Raw genomic sequence first — 18,638 nt, forward strand, 5'->3', positions numbered from 1 at the left:
GGTCTTTCCTGAGTCAGCCTTCTGAAAGATTTGTCCAGTTGATTCTGGAGAGGGTGAAGAGGAGATTCACCAGGATGCTGCCTGGGATGGAACATTTAAGTTATGAAGAGAGGTTGGATAGGCTTGGGTTGTTTTCTCTGGAGCAGAGAAGACTGGGGGGGGCGACCTGATTGAGGTGCTCAAGATTATGAGGGGGATGGACAAAGTGGATAGGGAGCAGCTGTTCCCCTGAGTTGAAGGGTCAGTTACGAGGGGACACGAGTTAAAAATGAGGGGTGGAATTTGAGGAAAAACCTTTTTATCCAGAGGGTGGTGGAGGCGGGATGCCTCACATCCTTTAAAAAGTACCTGGATGAGTACTTTGGCACATCATAACATTCAAGGCTATGGACCAAGTGCTGGCAAGTGGGATTAGGGGGCAGGCCAGGGCCTTTCACGCATTGGTGCAGACTCGATGGGCCGAAGGGCCTCTTCTGCACTGTCGGATTCTGTGATTCTATTCCAACGCCCCAACTTTTCCCCATAATCCTTGAATTAATCCACTAGTAATCCTTTTACTTGTCTAGTTGCACTTTGGAAGTTCCGATGGAATCTGATTCCACCAAACTTCCAGATATTGAATTCCAGATATAAACAGCACCCTGTGTGGAAAATGTATTTAGTTCTTTAGCCAATTATTTTTAAATCTCTGACCTCTGGTTACCAACCCATTCTCCAGAGGAAGCTATTTCTCCTCATCCCTGCCATCCAAACCTCTGATAATTTTGTATTTTTCTATTAAATCTTTGTAACGCTTCCCTGTTCTACGGGAAACAATCCCAACTGCTCCATTCTCTCCACTAAAGTGAAGACCTTCATCCCTGGCCTTAGCCTGCTGTGCCCTCGGTATCCTCTCCAGCACCTTTACATCCTTCCTAACCTGCTGCCCAGAGTTGAACACTACTCCAGCTGATGCCTAACCATTGTTCATAAAGATATAGGGGGCGATTCTCCCATCCCGCTGCGCTAATCTCGCGTGGTCGATGCATGGGATTTGTGCATGCGTTCCAGCCCGGATAGCATCTCTCAGCGCAGATTTCCAGCGGCGTCAGCTCCGTGCTGGAAATCGGCAGGAAGGCGCCAAGACCGTTTAAATAGATAGTTCCATATATTTTAAATATCATCATTAGTGGGCTCGGGGCCGCAGTCTCCACTGGCATTTCCCTCCCCCGCCAGAGTGGTTCACTCCAGCTGGGATTACACCAACTCCCCACTAACAGGGAACTAGTGGCCTGACCTTGCTGGAGTGAAGGGGAGGGCAACTGGGACCCCCTGGGGGTGGGGTGGTGGTGCCCAGGGGCATTGACACTTTGGCAGTGCCAACCTGTGCTCCCTCGCAGTGCCCAAGGGACAAAGTTCCAATGCCCAGGGGGCACCTTGGCACTGTCCATCGGGCATGGGGCAGTGCCGGGGGGGGGGGGGGGGGGGGGCAGGGGGGGCAGGGCCTGGTGGGACAATCAGTGTGAACTCTGGACTCCCACTGAAAAAAACACGCGTGAATTACTCCAGTTTTCATGCGAATTCGAGGCACAAATTTTTTGGGAGAATTCCAGCCACTGGGAAAGAGAAGGCCGAGAAGTGGCCTGACAGAAGTCCATAAAAGATGAAGTGGTGGGGGGTTAAAAGGGAAAGGCACCAGGGAGTTTCCACTTGTGGGTGAGTCTAAAGCTAGGATAAGACGGTCACTAATGAATCCAATGGAGGATTTAGAAGAAAGCTCTTTATTCTGGAGACTGATGACAATGTGGAATTTGCGGAATGATTGCGGTGAATATTATGGATGCAGTTGAGGGAAAGCCGAATAAGTGCCTGAGATAGACGAGAGTAGAAGACCCTAATAGGGTGAATTGAAGAGTATTGTGAGGAGGTATAAATATCAGAACAGGCCAGTTGGGCCGAATGGCCAGTTTCTGTGCTGTGGATTCTGTGTAATTATGAAAGACTAGAAAAGTGGGCTGAATTTATTTGTATTTTCTGTTTGTAGCTAATTCACCTGGAGATAAAGCCAGCCATCCGGAATCAAATCATTCGAGAGCTGCAGGTTCTACATGAGTGTAACTCTCCGTATATTGTGGGATTCTACGGAGCTTTCTACAGTGATGGAGAGATTAGCATCTGCATGGAACACATGGTACGGAAGCTAAAAGTGTTTGCTGCCTTGGAAAATCGTGAGGCAGGAATGAGAAACGGCTGCTTTTTGGGTCCAGTTGCAGGAGCGGCCAAGATAATTTCCATCTTCCTTTAGCGAGACGACCTTGTCTCCACTCCTTGAATCATCTCGTCTTTCATCTGTCCTCAGTCCCAGAGTTTGCTGCACCTTCTCTGCTGTCCTCAGCCTGTCCCGCAGAGGCCAGTCCACATCCATCCTTGCCATCTCGGGTGTTCCTTGTGCATGTTTTCTTGGTGTTTTGCCTTGAGTTACAAACACTGCGCTCCTCCTGTTTGCATCACGTGTCCAAAGCTTCCTTAATATCAGTGCCTCAAACAACAAATTCCTCTTAACATCATCTTTCTTGGGCATCCACTCCATAGAACATAGAACATTACAGCGCAGAACAGGCCCTTCGGCCCACGATGTTGCACCGACCAGTTAAAAAAAAACTGTGACCCTCCAACCTAAACCAATTTCTTTTCGTCCATGAACCTATCTACGGATCTCTTAAACGCCCCCAAACTAGGCGCATTTACTACTGATGCTGGCAGGGCATTCCAATCCCTCACCACCCTCTGGGTAAAGAACCTACCCCTGACATCGGTTCTATAACTACCCCCCCTCAATTTAAAGCCATGCCCCCTCGTGCTGGATTTCTCCATCAGAGGAAAAAGGCTATCACTATCCACCCTATCTAAACCTCTAATCATCTTATATGTTTCAATAAGATCCCCTCTTAGCCGCCGCCTTTCCAGCGAAAACAATCCCAAATCCCTCAGCCTCTCCTCATAGGATCTCCCCTCCATACCAGGCAACATCCTGGTAAACCTCCTCTGCACCCTCTCCAAAGCCTCCACATCCTTCCTGTAATGTGGGGACCAGAACTGCACACAGTACTCCAAGTGCGGCCGCACCAGAGTTGTGTACAGTTGCAACATAACGCTACGACTCCTAAATTCAATCCCCCTACCAATAAACGCCAAGACACCATATGCCTTCTTAACAACCTTATCTACTTGATTCCCAACTTTCAGGGATCTATGCACACATACACCTAGATCCCTCTGCTCCTCCACACTATTCAAAGTCCTCCCGTTAGCCCTATACTCAACACATCTGTTATTCCTACCAAAGTGAATTACCTCACACTTCAGGCGTTACAATCCTTAAATCTTCTCTCCTGGTTCTGCTCAGTGACCTTCTGCATGTTTACCCCGACAGTTTTCATAGAATCATAGAATCCCTTCAGTGCAGGAGGCAAACATTCGGCCCATCGAGTCTGCACCGACCACAATCCCACCCAGTCCCCATTCCCGTAACCCCACTTATTTACCCTGCTAATCCCCTGACAAGGGGCAATTTAGCATGGCCAATCAATCTAACCCGCACATCTTTGGACTGTGGGAGGAAATCTGAGCACCTGGAAGAAACCCATACAGACACGGGGAGAATGTGCAAACTCCACACAGACAGTGACCCAAGACCGGAACTGAACCCAGGTCCCTGGCGCTGTGAGGCAGCAGCGCTAACCACAACTTGACAGATACGGCAGGTCCTTCATGTTTTCCTAAGATCTGATAGAGCAGCTGGTGCTGGCTCCTTCACAAAGCTTTGAAGCTAGTTTCTAACCCTTCTCTTTCCCCAAAACCTGTCAATATTTTCCCCTTACCAGTATTTCTCCTGTTTGCCTATGAAGGATGGAATTGAATTTGTTGCCCCAGTATTTTTCAGAGCACATCCCAGTTCACAGGAACTCACTGCATGCAAACATTTCTTCTTTTGTCTTTGGTGCTTTTGTCGATTATCTGAAGCCTGTGTCCTGTGATTACTGACCCACCTTGCCTGTTGAAGCTATTTCAAAGCCCCTCTTTTTAATGATGAATCATCCCTTAAATCTCCCCTGAACAATCTCAGCTTCTCCACACTCTCCACATAACTTTTTAAAAATTCATTTGTGGGACATGGGCATCGCTGGTTGGCCAGCATTTATTGCCCATCTCCAGTTGTCCATGTTCAGAGGGCAGTTGAGAGTCAACCACATTGCTGTGGGTCTGGAGTCACGTGTAGGCCAGACCAGGTAAGGACAGCAGATTTCCTCCTCTAAAGAACATTAGTGAACCAGATGGGTTTTTCTGACAATCGGTAATGGTTTCACGGTCATCAGTAGATTCTTAATTCCAGATAATTTTTACTGAATTCAAATTCTACCATCTGACGTGACGGGATTCGAACCCGGGACCCCAAAACATTTGCTGATTAATAGTCAAGTGATAATACCACTAGGCCGTTTCCACCCCCGATAGTTCTTTGTTTCCTGGTGCTTCATTTGGTTTTTGTTTTGACAAATAACCATTTCTCCAAACTGTATTTTAAGTAAAAACCATAAACTGTGTAATCATTGCTGGTTTACAGAATTAAAGTTGCTGCATTTCATTTTTACTGGTGAATGAATGTAATGTGTTTAGTTGTTCTGGTTTGTTGTTCTGCCGATCCTTTGTTGTAACTGATTCTTTGCTTGACTGTTGCGACCTTCATCTCCTGTGTATTTCAAGGAGATATCGCCAAGTGTGGGCGTTTCCCGTGGGGTTTTTTTTCAGATTCCTTCTGGGAATCCTTCACTTGGGGGTTCTCTGCAACATTCACAAAGGGCAGCTGTTAAACACGTGGATTGTGAGTGGAAAGGAGACTGGCATTTTTAAAAACCTAATGGGAAAAAAATTAGATCTTTACAGCATATCCTGAAACTAGATTTGATAAAGACTAATCACAAACGAACGCCAGGCAATAGGAAGATTCTCAATCACGTTGCTTCATTGATCGTGCTTCATTCTGATGGATAATCTATAATATGTTCACAGGATTGCCCTGTGACACTGAGATGACCAGGATATAGTGCTGTTTAGTTCACTCTCTGAATAATTCTAACTTTTAACTCTGTATTAGGATGGTGGATCATTGGATCAGGTACTCAAGAAAGCTGGAAGAATTACAGAACAAGTCCTGGGAAAAGTCAGCATAGCTGTAAGTACAACTTAACAGGGGGGGAGGGTGAGTGAAGGGAGCAGGGGTCAGAGAATCCCTCGCACAGAGTCTAACTGTGTTGCTGAGCAGTTGTTGTGATCAATCATTCACAAGTTCCTGCCAATTAGGAAAGTAACTGATTGACAGGTGCCTTGTTTTAATTCATTGTACGTGGAATGTTGCTGAAAAAGACACCCCGAATTGCCCTTGAGACAATTGCTGTGAGTCTGGAGTCACATGTAGGCCAGACCAGGTAAGGATAGCAGATTTCCTTCCCTAAAACACTTATGGCCACCATTATTGGTGAGACCAGCTTTCAATTCCAGATTTTATTAATTGAATTTAAATTCCAGCAGCTGCCTTGGTGGGATTTGAACCCATGTCCCCAAAGTCCCTGGATTACTAGTGACATTACCACAACGCCATCAGTAAATTTCTACCTTCAGATTAAAAAAAAAACAGTTTGAAATTACTCCGTGTCTTTTTAATATGTATGCTTTTGACGCTTTTAAATGTGATGTCTGTATGATAGGGCAGCACGTTAGCACAGTGGTTAGCACTGCTGCCTCATAGCGCTAGGGACCCGGGTTCAATTCCGGCCTCAGGTGACTGGCTGTGTGGAGTTTGCTTTCCCCCGTGTCTGTGTGGGTTTCTTCCGGGCGCTCCAGTTTCCTCCTGCAGTCCAAATATGTGTAGGTTGTGAATTGGCCACGCTAAATTGCCCCCTAATGTCCAAGATGTGTAGATTAGGGGGATTAGTGGGGTAAATACGTGGGGTTACAGGGATAGAGCCTGGATAAGGTGCTCTGATGGCGAGTCGGTACAGACTCGATGGGCCGAATGGTCTCCTTCTGCACTGTGGGGATCGTATGATTCCAACATATTGACACTTTAAATTGTATCATTAACCACCCGACTGAGTCACAACAGACATTTAAGTTCAGGACTTAAGTTCATAATGTAACTTGCACAGTGCAGAACTGAGTGTTGCACTGTCAGAGGTGCCATCTTTCAGATGAACTGTTAAAACGAGGTTTCTTCACTCTCGGGTGGTGGAGCCACTGTGGGTGCACTTGTCCCACACGGACTGCGGCGGTTCAAGAAGGCAGCTCAACACCACCACCTCCAGGGCAATTAGAGACGGACAATAAATGCTGGCGTCACCAATGGCTTTGTGTCTCGTGAATAAATACTAAAATCTCACGGCGTTATTTTAAAGCGCAGCGGAATTCTCTCTGCTATCCTGGGGTCAACATCTATCCCTCGATCTGCATCACAAGGACAGATTATCTGGTCGTTGTCACATTGCTGTTTGTGGGAGCTTGCTGTGCACAAATTGACTCCAATGCTGAAACATTAAAACGGTGACGACACTTCAAATGTAGTTGATTGGCTGTCAAGTGTTTTGGGGTGTTATGAGGTTTTTGAATGTTGTTAATTAAACATTTGTTTTTCTATAATGTCATGGAATGAGAAATATTAATCTGTGAATTGGGGGATTTACTGCTTTATTACAATGAGGGTGTTGCCCCCACAGTCTGGCACGTGTTAACAGCAGGAGGTACGTGCTACAGCGATCCCTCTGCTACTGTAATGGTCAGTTCATTGAGAATGGGGAGTCAGCACCAGCTGTGGATCTAGGGTGAAATGGGATTAATTGTTGTGGGTAATTGGACGAGGGTCTGCAAGCATAATGTGGTTTCAGCTTAAAGTTGTGCGTTCTGTTATTTTTGTATTTCTATTATAAATTATTTTCTCCATTTGAAACTGGAAATATCCTTTGTAAAGCTGCCACCCTGTAATTACACTTTGCTGCCAATGTTGGTGCTTCATTGTGAATTGGGACATTGTTTAAAATGAGAAACCCGATAGCTGGTGGACGGGGATTGTTAATGCATTTTCGATATAAACAGATCGACTTACTCCTAGTATGTCCTCTAAAGAAAATCATCATTTACAAAAAAATGTAATCTTTGCAGGTTAACAAGGGGCTGGCGTACCTCCGAGAAAAACACAAGATCATGCATCGAGGTATAGTAATGACTTGCTGTTTTCATGTGGGCATCTCCCACTCCACTGGACGTACAGCGTTTATAAGTTGAATGGTCACGTGGAAACCAGACCAGAATCCGTTCCACACCCAATACTGTGCCGTGTGTTTACCTGACTGTCACCAGCATCAGTCTGTGTGAGTGACTCAGTCCCAGGCAGTCGATAGCCCCGATGATTCATGTTGTCTCACTGAGCTGGTTCAGGGCACTTGTGTTATGCACAAAATAATGTTCACACCATGTTGCCATACCAACAATCCATTTTCTGAGCATAAATACACGACAACATGCAGTGAGTGGTTAAGCTCTAGAATGCACTGCCTGAGGGTGAGTGCAGGCCAGTTCGATGGAGGCATTCAAAAGGAAATTAGTCAGTTGCCTGGAAGGGAAGAATGTGCAGGGTTCTGGTGAGAAGGCTGGGGGAATGGCAGCCCATCAGAGAGATGGCATAGACATGATGGGCTGAACTGCCTCCTCCTGGCACTGTTGCGATTCAGCATTTATACAGAACTGTCATGTAGTGAATAATCCCAAGATGCTTCACAAGATGCTAACCAAAATCTGAGCCATACAAGGATATGTTCGGAAAGGTGATCAAATACTTGGTGAAAGAGGCTGGTTTTCAGAAGCGTCTTAAAGGAGAACGAGAGAGAAGGAGAAATTCAGGGAGGGAATTCTGGAGCATGGGGCTCAGGCAGCTGGAAGCGTGACCACCAATGGGTAGAATTCAAGAAATACTTTCAGATACTGCTTCAAACATTTGGTCAAAAAATAGGTTTATCACCTGCTGTAATATTGCCTTCTGTGGCTTTGTGTCATTTGTTTTGTTTGATTGCGTTTCTGTGATCTGACTTGAGACATTTTAGTTAAAGGCATTGCCTGAAGTACATTCAGTCGGTACCGTCATGTGGTCGTTGCCACACAAAGCAATGCCTTTTACTTTTCAGTTTTTGGTGCTCAGCACTCCACACAAGATGATTTGCTCCTGCTTAGGATCAGGTTTTGGGTAAAATAAATCCATTTTAATCTTACTATTGGCTTCATCCTGGTATTTCTCTGTATCTCTCTCTCTCTCTCTCTCTCTCTCAGCGAGCAGCTCGATAGGTTAATTAATGCCTAAACGATGCAGTTTGATTCTCTGCTTCACTCCACTGGGACTTTGCTGTAACTCTTTTACCTGCAATAAATAATAATGGAACTTCGGCAGATTAGCTGAATCTGGGGAGAGTGCACTGGATTAAAATGTGCAGTCTGTGTAATTAATAAAGCAAGAGACGCAGTGATTCATTTATACTGAATAACAAGATATCCCTCTAAACCCGTCCCTTCAGTTCCTTTGAGTCACATGGATTCAAAAACACAAAGCTGCAGATAGAACTTTAAAAATAAAATAGTCTACAATTATTTTGCACCTTTCCTCCCTCTTCCAAATATCCTGAAACCCTTGATCCCTCTGACAACGCTCGCTGAGGTTATTATCGACGTGCAAGGTGGTGAAAGGTTGTTCACCTCGGTGCGGCGATCAGCCTTCACACAATGTTCATGCATGCATACATCCAGCTAAGAGTCAGCTGACTGATCTTTGCTCCAAAATTAAGACGTCAAGTATTCATTCATTCGAATTCTATCATAGAATGATACAATAGAGGAGGAGGTTGTTTGACCCATTCCACCCACACTGGCCTTTGTGAAAGAACTGACAATTTGTCCCACTCCTTCCTCATACGCCTACAAGTTTTTCCTTTACGAGTATGTCGTCAGATTTACCCATAATACTCCCTTAGATTGCTTCTCCTTCATCAACCTATCCAGATGATTATTAATGTTGACAGTTCCTGCCTCTGGTTGTGAAATCTGTATATTCCTGTGACATCATTTGCTGCTCAATTTTCTCACCTGTTGAAATTTATGAAGGTTATTTTTTATGTTCGAATTCAACTGCGCTGCTTTTCCCAAAGAACCTGTCAAAGCAGCAGCCAGAAATCTATCATTTTTTTTTGTATTTCCAAAGTGTGTTTCTTTTCCAGATGTTAAACCTTCGAACATCTTGGTGAATTCTCGCGGTGAAATCAAACTCTGTGACTTTGGGGTTAGTGGACAGCTGATTGACTCCATGGCTAACTCATTCGTCGGGACAAGGTCTTATATGTCAGTAAGTTCTGTTCAGTTATTATTGTCGGTGGGTGGGCGGGCGGGTGGGCGGGCGGGCGGGGGGGGGGGTTGATCTTGGTGACACTGCGGAAGCTTGCTCCAGGAAAATTGAATCTTGGAATCTGAAGCAAGATAAGGAAAATGGCGGCTCCGTGGTTAGCATTGCTGCTTCACTGTGCCAGGGACCCAGGGTTGGGGGACTGTCTGCGTGGATTCTGCACGTGCTCCCCATGTCTGCGTGGGTTTCCTCTGGGTGCTCCGGTTTCCCCTCTCAGTCCATTAGATGTGCGGGTTAGGTTGAATAGCCATGGTAAATGCACAGGGTTAAAGGGACAGGGCAGACGGGAGGGCCAGGGTGTGATGCTCTTTCGGAGAGTTGGTGCCGATTTGATGAGCCGAATGGCCGCCTCCTGCATAGCAAGGATTCTATGGAAAATGCTGGAAGCACTCGGCAGGAATTCCGATAATGAATGAATGTTTTGCAAGATTGTGCGGAATGAACAGGAGGAGGGTGACTAATTGGAGAGTTCTTTCAAAGAGCTAGCATTGGTGTGATGGGCTGAATAGTGTAGCCAAGAAAACATCTCACAGAAGAACTAACCTCATGGCCTCTATATTTTGACTTTCTTTCAGCCTGAAAGACTCCAGGGGACGCATTACTCTGTGCAGTCGGATATCTGGAGTATGGGCCTCTCTCTGGTAGAGATGGCAATCGGCAGGTATCCAATTCCTCCACCTGATGCTAAGGAACTCGAACAAATCTTTGGCTGCCACACGGGAGAAGACTCACCCTCCTCGGAGCCAAATCCTCAACCTCCTGGACGCCCAGGGAGCTGTGAGTTTAGACTGTATACTCGTTTCCCATCATTCACAGAGTGAAATCTCTGAGATAGTGAGGCTGTATCAATAGGATAATGTGGGCATGTATTGCTAGGGCAGTTCACTCAGTACCATCTACAAGATGCACTGCAAGAACTCAACAAGGCTCCATAAACCACACCTTCCAAACCCATGACCACTACCATCTAGAAGGATGATTGATAGGTGCATGGGAACACCACCTGGAAGTTCTCCTCCAGGTCACTCACTCATCCTGACTTGGAAATATATCCTTCATTGTCACTGGGTCAAAATCCTAGAACTCCCTCCCTAACAGCTCTGTGAGTGTACCTACACCTCAGGGACTGCAGCGGTTCAAGACGGCAGCTCACCGCCACCTTCTCAAGGACAATTAGGGATGGGCAATATATGCTGGCCTAACCAGCAACACCCATAGAACCATAGACTCCCCACAGTGCAGAAGGAGGCCACCTGACCTATCAAGTCTGCACCAGCTCTCTGAAAGAGCATCTTACCCAGACCGTTCCCCCCCCTCCCCGCCCTATTCCCGTAACCCTGCAAATTTAGCATGGGGTCAAACCCAACTAATCTGCACATCTTTGGAGCACCGTGGAAACCGGAGCGCCCAGAGGAAACCCACGCAGACACGGGGAGAACGTGCAGACTCCGCACAGACAGTCACCCGAGGCCGGGATCGAACCCGGACCCCTGGTGCTGTGAGGCAGCAGTGCTGGCCACTGTGCCACCATGCCGTCCACATCGAATGAATAGAAAATAGGTTGTTGAATGGAGGGATTGGGCAATCCAAGCTTCCACTCCCCCTCACAGTGTTTTAAAAGGATTTGTTTATTTTGTTGCAGCTTTTGGTGTGGATTGCCGACCCCCCATGGCTATATTTGAACTGTTGGATTACATTGTGAATGAGGTCAGTTCCACACTCGATACCTTTCCTCTGTTTCGATCTTACCCACCGCGTTGTGTAACAGGCTCAATAATTTAGCTTTATTTTTCACAGTGATTCTCACTCGGGATCTTTGCAGAAGGCTTGTGATGTTACAGCACAGAAAGAGGCCATTTGGCCCATTGGGCTGGGCCCGTGTTAGTGATGCTCACAAAATAAGATCGAATAACAGGATTGGCTACCACAGTGGATTGATTGCTAAAGTATAAAATAGGCCACTGCCTCTTTAAAATGGGTTTAAAGGGGATGCTATCGCGCAGCTGGTGAACCCGAACTCTGACGCTGCCTCAAATTTTAATTTTAAACGCCAATCTTCATGTCTGTCGATGGTTAGTTGCTGGCTGTATTCTCTCACATCAGCAGGGAGTTTCTGATAACTCCCCCACTGGCAACAAAAAGGTCAAATTAAAAGAGGAAACATCCCAGAAAAATGCCGGGAATACTGGGCAAGGTGGTTTAGTTAGAATTGACAACCGAGTCTGATGAAGGACCCATACATCAAACTTCACAACCTTTCGTTTAATCTAACGTAAAATACTGCGGATGCTGGAAATCTGGAATAAGTGGAAATTGCAGGAAATACTCAGCTCGTCAGGAAGCATCTGTGAAGGGAGAAATGAAACTAACATTTTGGATTTCGGAGCAGTTCTGACGAAGGGTCATTGGGCTGGAGTGTTAACTGTTTCTCCTCACAGATGCTCCCTGACTTGCTGAGTATTTGAAGCATTTTCTGGGGATTAAGGTTCTGCTTGTTATTTGCTTCCCCCTTCTCTCCTGAAGGCGTTGATGAGGATTTGGTGTGCATTCAATTCCAGGCCATTATTTGATCTGAGAACCTTGACTGACTGAGTGTTGACAGACTGTGGAAACATCAGAATTGCCAAATGATAAAAGATCAAATCCATCTACCACTCTGGTTCTTTTCCTCACACAATAATAACGGGAGTTGTTGCCTAACCGGAGCAACCAATCGCTGTCAATTAAAGACAAATCTTGCGTTTTCGTAGAATCCCTACAGTGCAGAAAGAGGCCATTCGGCCCATCGAGTCTGCACCAACCACAATCCCACCCAGGCCCTATCCCCATAACCACACACACTCACCCAGCTAGTCCTCCTAACACTAAGGGGCAATTTAGCCTGGCCAATCAACATCTTTGGTTATGATCACAGCAACTTCCACTAGGATGGACCTGAGACAAGTTTTCTTCTGGTCCCTGTGTCCACACAGGGCAGTGAAAATCTGGAACCCTCTTTTCCCCCAAAACCTTTGAAACTTTGAAAAGTGTGATTGATCGATTTTGTTTGAATTGGGTAAAGAATTTTGTATCTCGGTACGGAGCTAAAATACAAGATCATCCACGATCCCAATAGATCGGGCTGAATGGCCGCCTCATGTTCCTATCTTGACTGGCTGTGGTTGCAGTTGTGTGGGTAAAGAATGAACAATATGTTTGGTACACGTTTCCCCTTTTGGGTCAAACAGCAGATCCCTCGTGGCATTGCTCATTGAGTTGGCAGGTGCACCAACATGTGACAGGAAGTAAAATGCCACTTGCAGGAAATTACATAATCAAGCTTTTAATCTGGATATTATAAAATATATCCATTATTACTGCAGAATTTTAAGGCTGTAACACACTGTCTGTTGTCAGGAATACTACACATTATTTATCTCCTGTCTTTCTAATAACTGGTTCTGCTTCCCTGCTGCTTTTATTCTGCTCAATAATGGTATCTCTGTTTTTAAATTATTTATTTGTTAATTCTCTTTCCAGCCACCCCCTAAGCTGCCAACTGGAGTATTTAGTGAAGAATTCCAGGACTTTGTGAATAAATGGTGAGTAGGAGGAGTTTGGAGGAGCCCCCAGCTGGGAATAGTGGGGGGGGTGTTGTGGTGGGGGGGAGGCGGGGGGTGTTGGGGTTGTGGTGGAGGGGGGTGTCGGGGCTGTGGTTGGGGGGGGGGGGGGGGGGGCGGGGGGGTGTTGGGGTTGTGGTGGGGATGTCAGCGTGGGGTCACTGCCCAATCTCGGGTATGTTCCTCTGGGCTGACACTAGGGGATTGGAGATTGAGAGAGGGAACCATTTGTTGGGCACTGTGTAGTTTGTAGGGAGCTGTGGGCAGGTGGGTCATTGGCCAGCCCATCAACACAAGCAGCGATCGAACTGATTCATGTTTTCGTTTATTCAAATAAACCTTCCAGCAAAAAAACTTCTGTATTGTGTCCCAGTTAATTAAGTGATGGTGAAGGAAAGACCTACATTTATATAGCACCATATTACATTGCAGGAACAACAGGGATTCGGATGCAGTGAATAGCTTTGACAGCCGCATTTACTTTAGCCTATATTTATGTAACCACCTTTTGTTCTAGTCTCCAATCAGCCCCGGTCACAGAATCAATTGTACATCCTGACCATGAATTTTGACACTGAGTTTGGCCACACTGCTCGCATCATCAGGGCTCCAACTGTTGACATGTACAGCTGAGGGGATTGCCGATCTGATGGCAGAGCGGGAGACCAATAATATAGCAGGTTCGCAAGGCCACAAGCACAGGCAGTGCAAGAGCTGTAGACTGTCCAGAGTTTCAAGTCAGTGATGAATGGCACTGACAGGTTAAGATCATGTTTCCAAGCAGTGACTTCACCTTTCAGCCAGGCTATACAAGGCCAAGCATGTTCCTGTTGGAAAAGGAGAGGAAGGGAGTCTCGCCCTGCTCTCCCCAGGATCCAGTTTAAAGAGCCACACTGGCCTGGGATTGAATTAAAAGCAAATGACTGCGGATGCTGGGATCTGAAACCCTTTGGATCACCAGGACTCGACGTCTTTTCTCTCCTTCCAGATGCTGCCAGACCTGCTGAGATTTTCCAGCGTTTTCTCTTTTGATTTCTGGGATTGAATTACCTGCCCGCTCTGTAATATTGTGCTAATAAGCTGTTACATAAGGAGATCTTAGAGGAGAGAAAAACACCTTTCAGTTAAAATTCAATAAAGTTATAGTGTCGGACAGCTTGGACATGTTGCAAATAAACCCAGTAGGAAGTTTGGGGGAAAAAACATCTTTACCCAGAGGGTGGTTACAGTGTGAAACTCCGTTCAGGATGATTGATATGAATGCTTTTAAAAGGAATCCTGAGGTGAGGGTGGAAGGGACAGGAGGTTATGTTGATCGATTGAGATGATGCGGGGGAGGTTTGTATGGAGCATAAACACAGGCACCCACTGGTTGGGTCCAATGGTCTGTCTCTGCTGGAAATTAGTGTAAAATGACACTGCTGAACCTACACTGACAAGCAAATCCTCCCAACCTACAGATCATTGGTCTACTCCTATTAATCATCACGTTTTAAATACAGACCAAGGGATTGAATGCACAATAGTCTCTACTCAAAAAGCAACTCCTTCTAGTGGTTAGATACAGAATTACACAAGAAAAGTCAAGATTATTTGTACAATCACAGAATCCCTACACTGCAGAAGGCCATTCGCCCATCAAGCCTGCACTGACCACAATCCCACCCAGGCCCTGTATATCCACATATTTACCCAGCTAGCCTCCCTGACACTAAGGGTCATTTTAGCATGGCCAATCAACCTAACCTGCACATCTTCGGACTGTGGGAGGAAACCGGAGCACCCGGAGGAAACCCACGCAGACACGGGGAGAACGTGCAGACTCCACACAGACAGTGACCCAAGGCTGGAATTGAACCCGGGTCCCTGGCGCTGTGATATGGAACCTTTCATAGCCTCAGGGTACTGTCGCCAAACGTTGTGCAGCTAATACTTCTGGGAGTGTGGTTGCCTCTCTATCATAGAAATCATAGAAACCCTACAGTACAGAAAGAGGCCATTTGGCCCATCGAGTCTGCACCGATCACAATCCCACCCAGGCCCTACCCCCATGTCCCTCCATATTTTACCCACTAATCCCTCTAATCTACGCATCCCAGGACACTAAGGGGCAATTTTAGCATGGCCAATCAACCTAACCCGCACATCTTTGGACTGTGGGAGGAAACCGGAGCACCCGGAGGAAACCCACGCAGACACGACGAGAATGTGCAAACTTCACACAGACAGTGACCCAAGCCGGGAATCGAACCCAGGTCCCTGGAGCTGTGAAGCAGCAGTGCTAACCACTGTGCTACCGTGCCGCCCCTCTAATGGGAACCACTAGACAATAATGTAATAATGAGGAGAGAGTCTGTTTTTAGTGATATGGCTTGGACACTGGGGAGAAATCCCCTGCCCTTCAGAATGGTGCCATTTCCATCCAGCTGAGGAGGCAGCTGGGGCTTTGGCTTGGACCTCATTCTGAAGATGCTGCTGGAGGCTGAGCCCGCTGTTTGTGCTCAAACCTCTGCTAAGGAGCTTGAACTCCTGACCTTCAGACTCTGAGGTGAGACAACTACCCACCAGGTGAGTGAGTGAGCACAGCTACTGCCTGTGCCAGGAAGCTGAAAATGTAATCCTTGTCCTTATAGTAAGACCGAGATAGTGTCCTGCTCTTCATGAGGATGGTTTAAGTAAGAAGATACCAATACTTCAGAACCTGTCCCCTCCTTGCATCAACACAGTGCTTCAGAGCGTTTCAACTAAGCTCTGCGTCTTGATTTAATTTAAAGGAATTGACTATTTTGACTTTGAAAAAATTAGAGTTAAAATCCAGGAAGCAGCCGCAAAGGGTACAGTGATTGGTTTGGCTGCTCTGCTCTGAACCCAATCAATGTTTTCCTCTCGATAGGATGGATCTAAAACAGTTTATTTCTAAAGATAATTCCCTGTTCATTCTTCAATCTCTCCCATTTCTTTCAACTTTTCTGTGGCACGATCTGAAGTTGGGAGAGAGCTCTCACGCTCAGAAGGATATCAGAAGGACGTATTTTACGCAGAGGGTGGTGGGGGCCTGGAATGCGCTGCCGGGCAAGGTGGTGGAGGCGGACGCACTGGGAACGTTTAAGACTTATCTAGATAGCCACATGAACGGAGTGGGAATGGAAGGATACAAAAGAATGGTCTAGTTTGGACCAGGAAGCGGCGTGGGCTTGGAGGGCCGAAGGGCCTGTTCCTGTGCTGTATTGTTCTTTGTTCTCAGTGGCAGTCTTATCTGCAGTTTGAGAATCCATTGAATTTTCCTCCTCCTCCAAGAAGTCTGTGTCCTTGACTTGGCTTCTCTCCCTGGCAGCCTGCAGGATGCAGGGAATGCCATGGAAAGAAGTCTCAAAGCTGATACCTGCTTTTTAAAAATCCTTCCGTGGATGTGACCGTCACTGGCTGGGCCAGTGCTTGTTGCCCATCCCTAATTGCCCCTTGAGAAGGTGGCGGTGAGCTGCTGCCTTGAACCGCTGCCGTCCATGTGGCGTAGGTACACCCACAGTGCTGTTAGGAAAGGAGTTCCAGGATTTTGACCCAGTGGCAGTGAAGGAACGATGATATATTTCCAAGTCAGGATGGTGAGGGACTTGAAAGGGAACTTCCAGGTGGTGGTGTTGTTCCCGTGTGTCTGCTGCCCTTGTCCCTCTAGATGGTAGAGGTTGCAGGTTTGGAAGGTGCGATGAAGGACTCTTGGCAAGTCGCTGCAGTGAATCTTGTAGATGTTACACATGGCTGCCGCTGTGTGTCGGTGGTGGAGGGAGTGGATGTTTACAGCAGTAGATGACGTGCTGATCAAGTGGCTATTTCTCTCCAAAGGCTTTTTAAAAAAATCACACCAATGCTTTACAATGTTTTTCTTTTCTTTAAGCTTGATAAAGAATCCTGCAGAGAGAGCTGACTTAAAGCAGCTTATGGTGAGTGAGTCAGAGTGCTGATTTTCAAGTTTTTGAATCATGTTGCAACTAATATATATTGAGTTGTCACAATTCCATTACATTTTACAATGAAGATACAAAGGAGTTTCCTCCAAGGTTGTGAGTAATGTGTCCCGTGTTTTGTGCTGGGTTAGTTGGCCCTGAAGCATTGCACGGGTGATGGTGCTATAATTGGACCCCCCCAGCCACCATCCCCCGCCCTCTGTAGATTTGAAAATGATAGATTGGGGATGTGCAAATGGAGGGGGAGGGGTTTGAGGTAAAAATAACAAATTAGTCTTTTTAATCCTAATCCAGAGATCCTGTGGGGAAAGTACCCATCGGGTGAGGACAGGATTGGGCTTATATGTAACGCCCCATAGTCAAAGATCCTGCTAGTTGGTTATAAACTTACAGAAGGCAATTACCGAAAAAGTATGATAGTGATCAGTCTGATAAGGATAGGAGAATCCTACCATGGACAGGAGTTTGGGAACCAGGGGAAAGATTTTAAGCTTGTTGGCTAAAGAACCAGGCAATCTGGGACTCTCAGAATCACTGGTTACAGCACCGGTGGCCATTTGACCCATTGTTTGTGTGCTGGCCCTCTGAGAGCACAATTCACCCATTGCCATCCTCACCATAATCCTGCACATTTTTTTTCCAGATTTTGTAATAATCCCTCTTGAAAGCCTTGATTGAATCTGCCTCCACCACACTCTCAGTCAGTGCATTCCAGATCCTAACCACTCAGTGAAAAGGTTTTTGACAATTACTTTAAATCTGTCCCCTCTCATTCTCGATCCTTCCGCCAATGGGAACAGTTTCTCCCTATCTACTCTGTGCGGATCACTCATGATTTTGAACACCTCGATCGAATCTCCCCTCAACCTCCCCTTCTCCAAATTTGCCAATCTGTCTTGTAATCAAAGTTCTTCATCCCTGGAAACCTTCTCAAAAAGACAGTGAAAGCTGATACAATTGTAACTCGTAAAAGAAAATTAGATTTCAACTTGAAAATTAAATTGGTTGTTGGACAATGGGACTAATTGGACACTGGTTATTTCAAAGTGCCAACTCAGTCACAATGGGCCAAGTCACAGAATTGTTGCATAAGAACTAGGAGCAGGAGTAGGCCATTCAACCCCTCGAGCCTGCTCCTCCATTCAATATGATTATGGCTGATCTCATCGCGACCTCATCTCCACCATCCTGCCCACTGCCCAAATCCCTTCATCCCGCTACTAATTACAAACCTATCTATCTATCTATCTCAAATTTGTTTAGTGTTCCGGCATCCACTGCACTCTGGGGTAGAAAATTCCACAGATTCAGCACCCTTTAACTGTAGTGATACCTCCTCATTTCTGTTTTAAATCTGCCACCTCTTAGCCTAAAACTATGGCCTCTCGTTCTAGAATGTCCAACAAAGAGAAACATCCGCTCTGCGTCTACCATGTCAGTCCCCTTTAGCATCTTATATACCTCGATTAGATCTCCCCTCGTTCTTCTAAACTTCAGCGAGTATAGATCTAAACTGCTCAATTTCTTTTCACAAGACAAGTCCTTAATTCCTGGAATCGACCTAGTGAACCTTCTGTGAACCGCCTCTACTACATTTATATCCTT

The 18,638-nt window shown here is 46.2% G+C and overlaps 1 protein-coding gene across 3 annotated transcripts in view; it reads left to right on the forward strand.

Annotated features, from left to right (window-relative positions):
• map2k1 (mitogen-activated protein kinase kinase 1) overlaps positions 1-18,638 on the forward strand; it is a 64,766-nt gene that overhangs the window by 37,661 nt on the left and 8,467 nt on the right. For all 3 annotated transcript variants that reach the window (XR_013500753.1, XM_078241165.1, XM_078241167.1), the window contains exons 3-10: positions 2,024-2,170; positions 5,135-5,212; positions 7,192-7,243; positions 9,291-9,415; positions 10,048-10,249; positions 11,115-11,179; positions 12,992-13,053; positions 16,964-17,009. Coding sequence is in view for 2 of the 3 variants with exons in the window: in XM_078241165.1 (XP_078097291.1) it covers positions 2,024-2,170; positions 5,135-5,212; positions 7,192-7,243; positions 9,291-9,415; positions 10,048-10,249; positions 11,115-11,179; positions 12,992-13,053; positions 16,964-17,009 (777 nt within the window). In the remaining variant the exon portion in view is untranslated. The remainder of the gene's footprint in view (positions 1-2,023; positions 2,171-5,134; positions 5,213-7,191; positions 7,244-9,290; positions 9,416-10,047; positions 10,250-11,114; positions 11,180-12,991; positions 13,054-16,963; positions 17,010-18,638) is intronic.

This window comes from Mustelus asterias, chromosome 24 (assembly GCF_964213995.1).
Source record: "Mustelus asterias chromosome 24, sMusAst1.hap1.1, whole genome shotgun sequence".
NCBI lineage: Eukaryota > Metazoa > Chordata > Chondrichthyes > Carcharhiniformes > Triakidae > Mustelus > Mustelus asterias.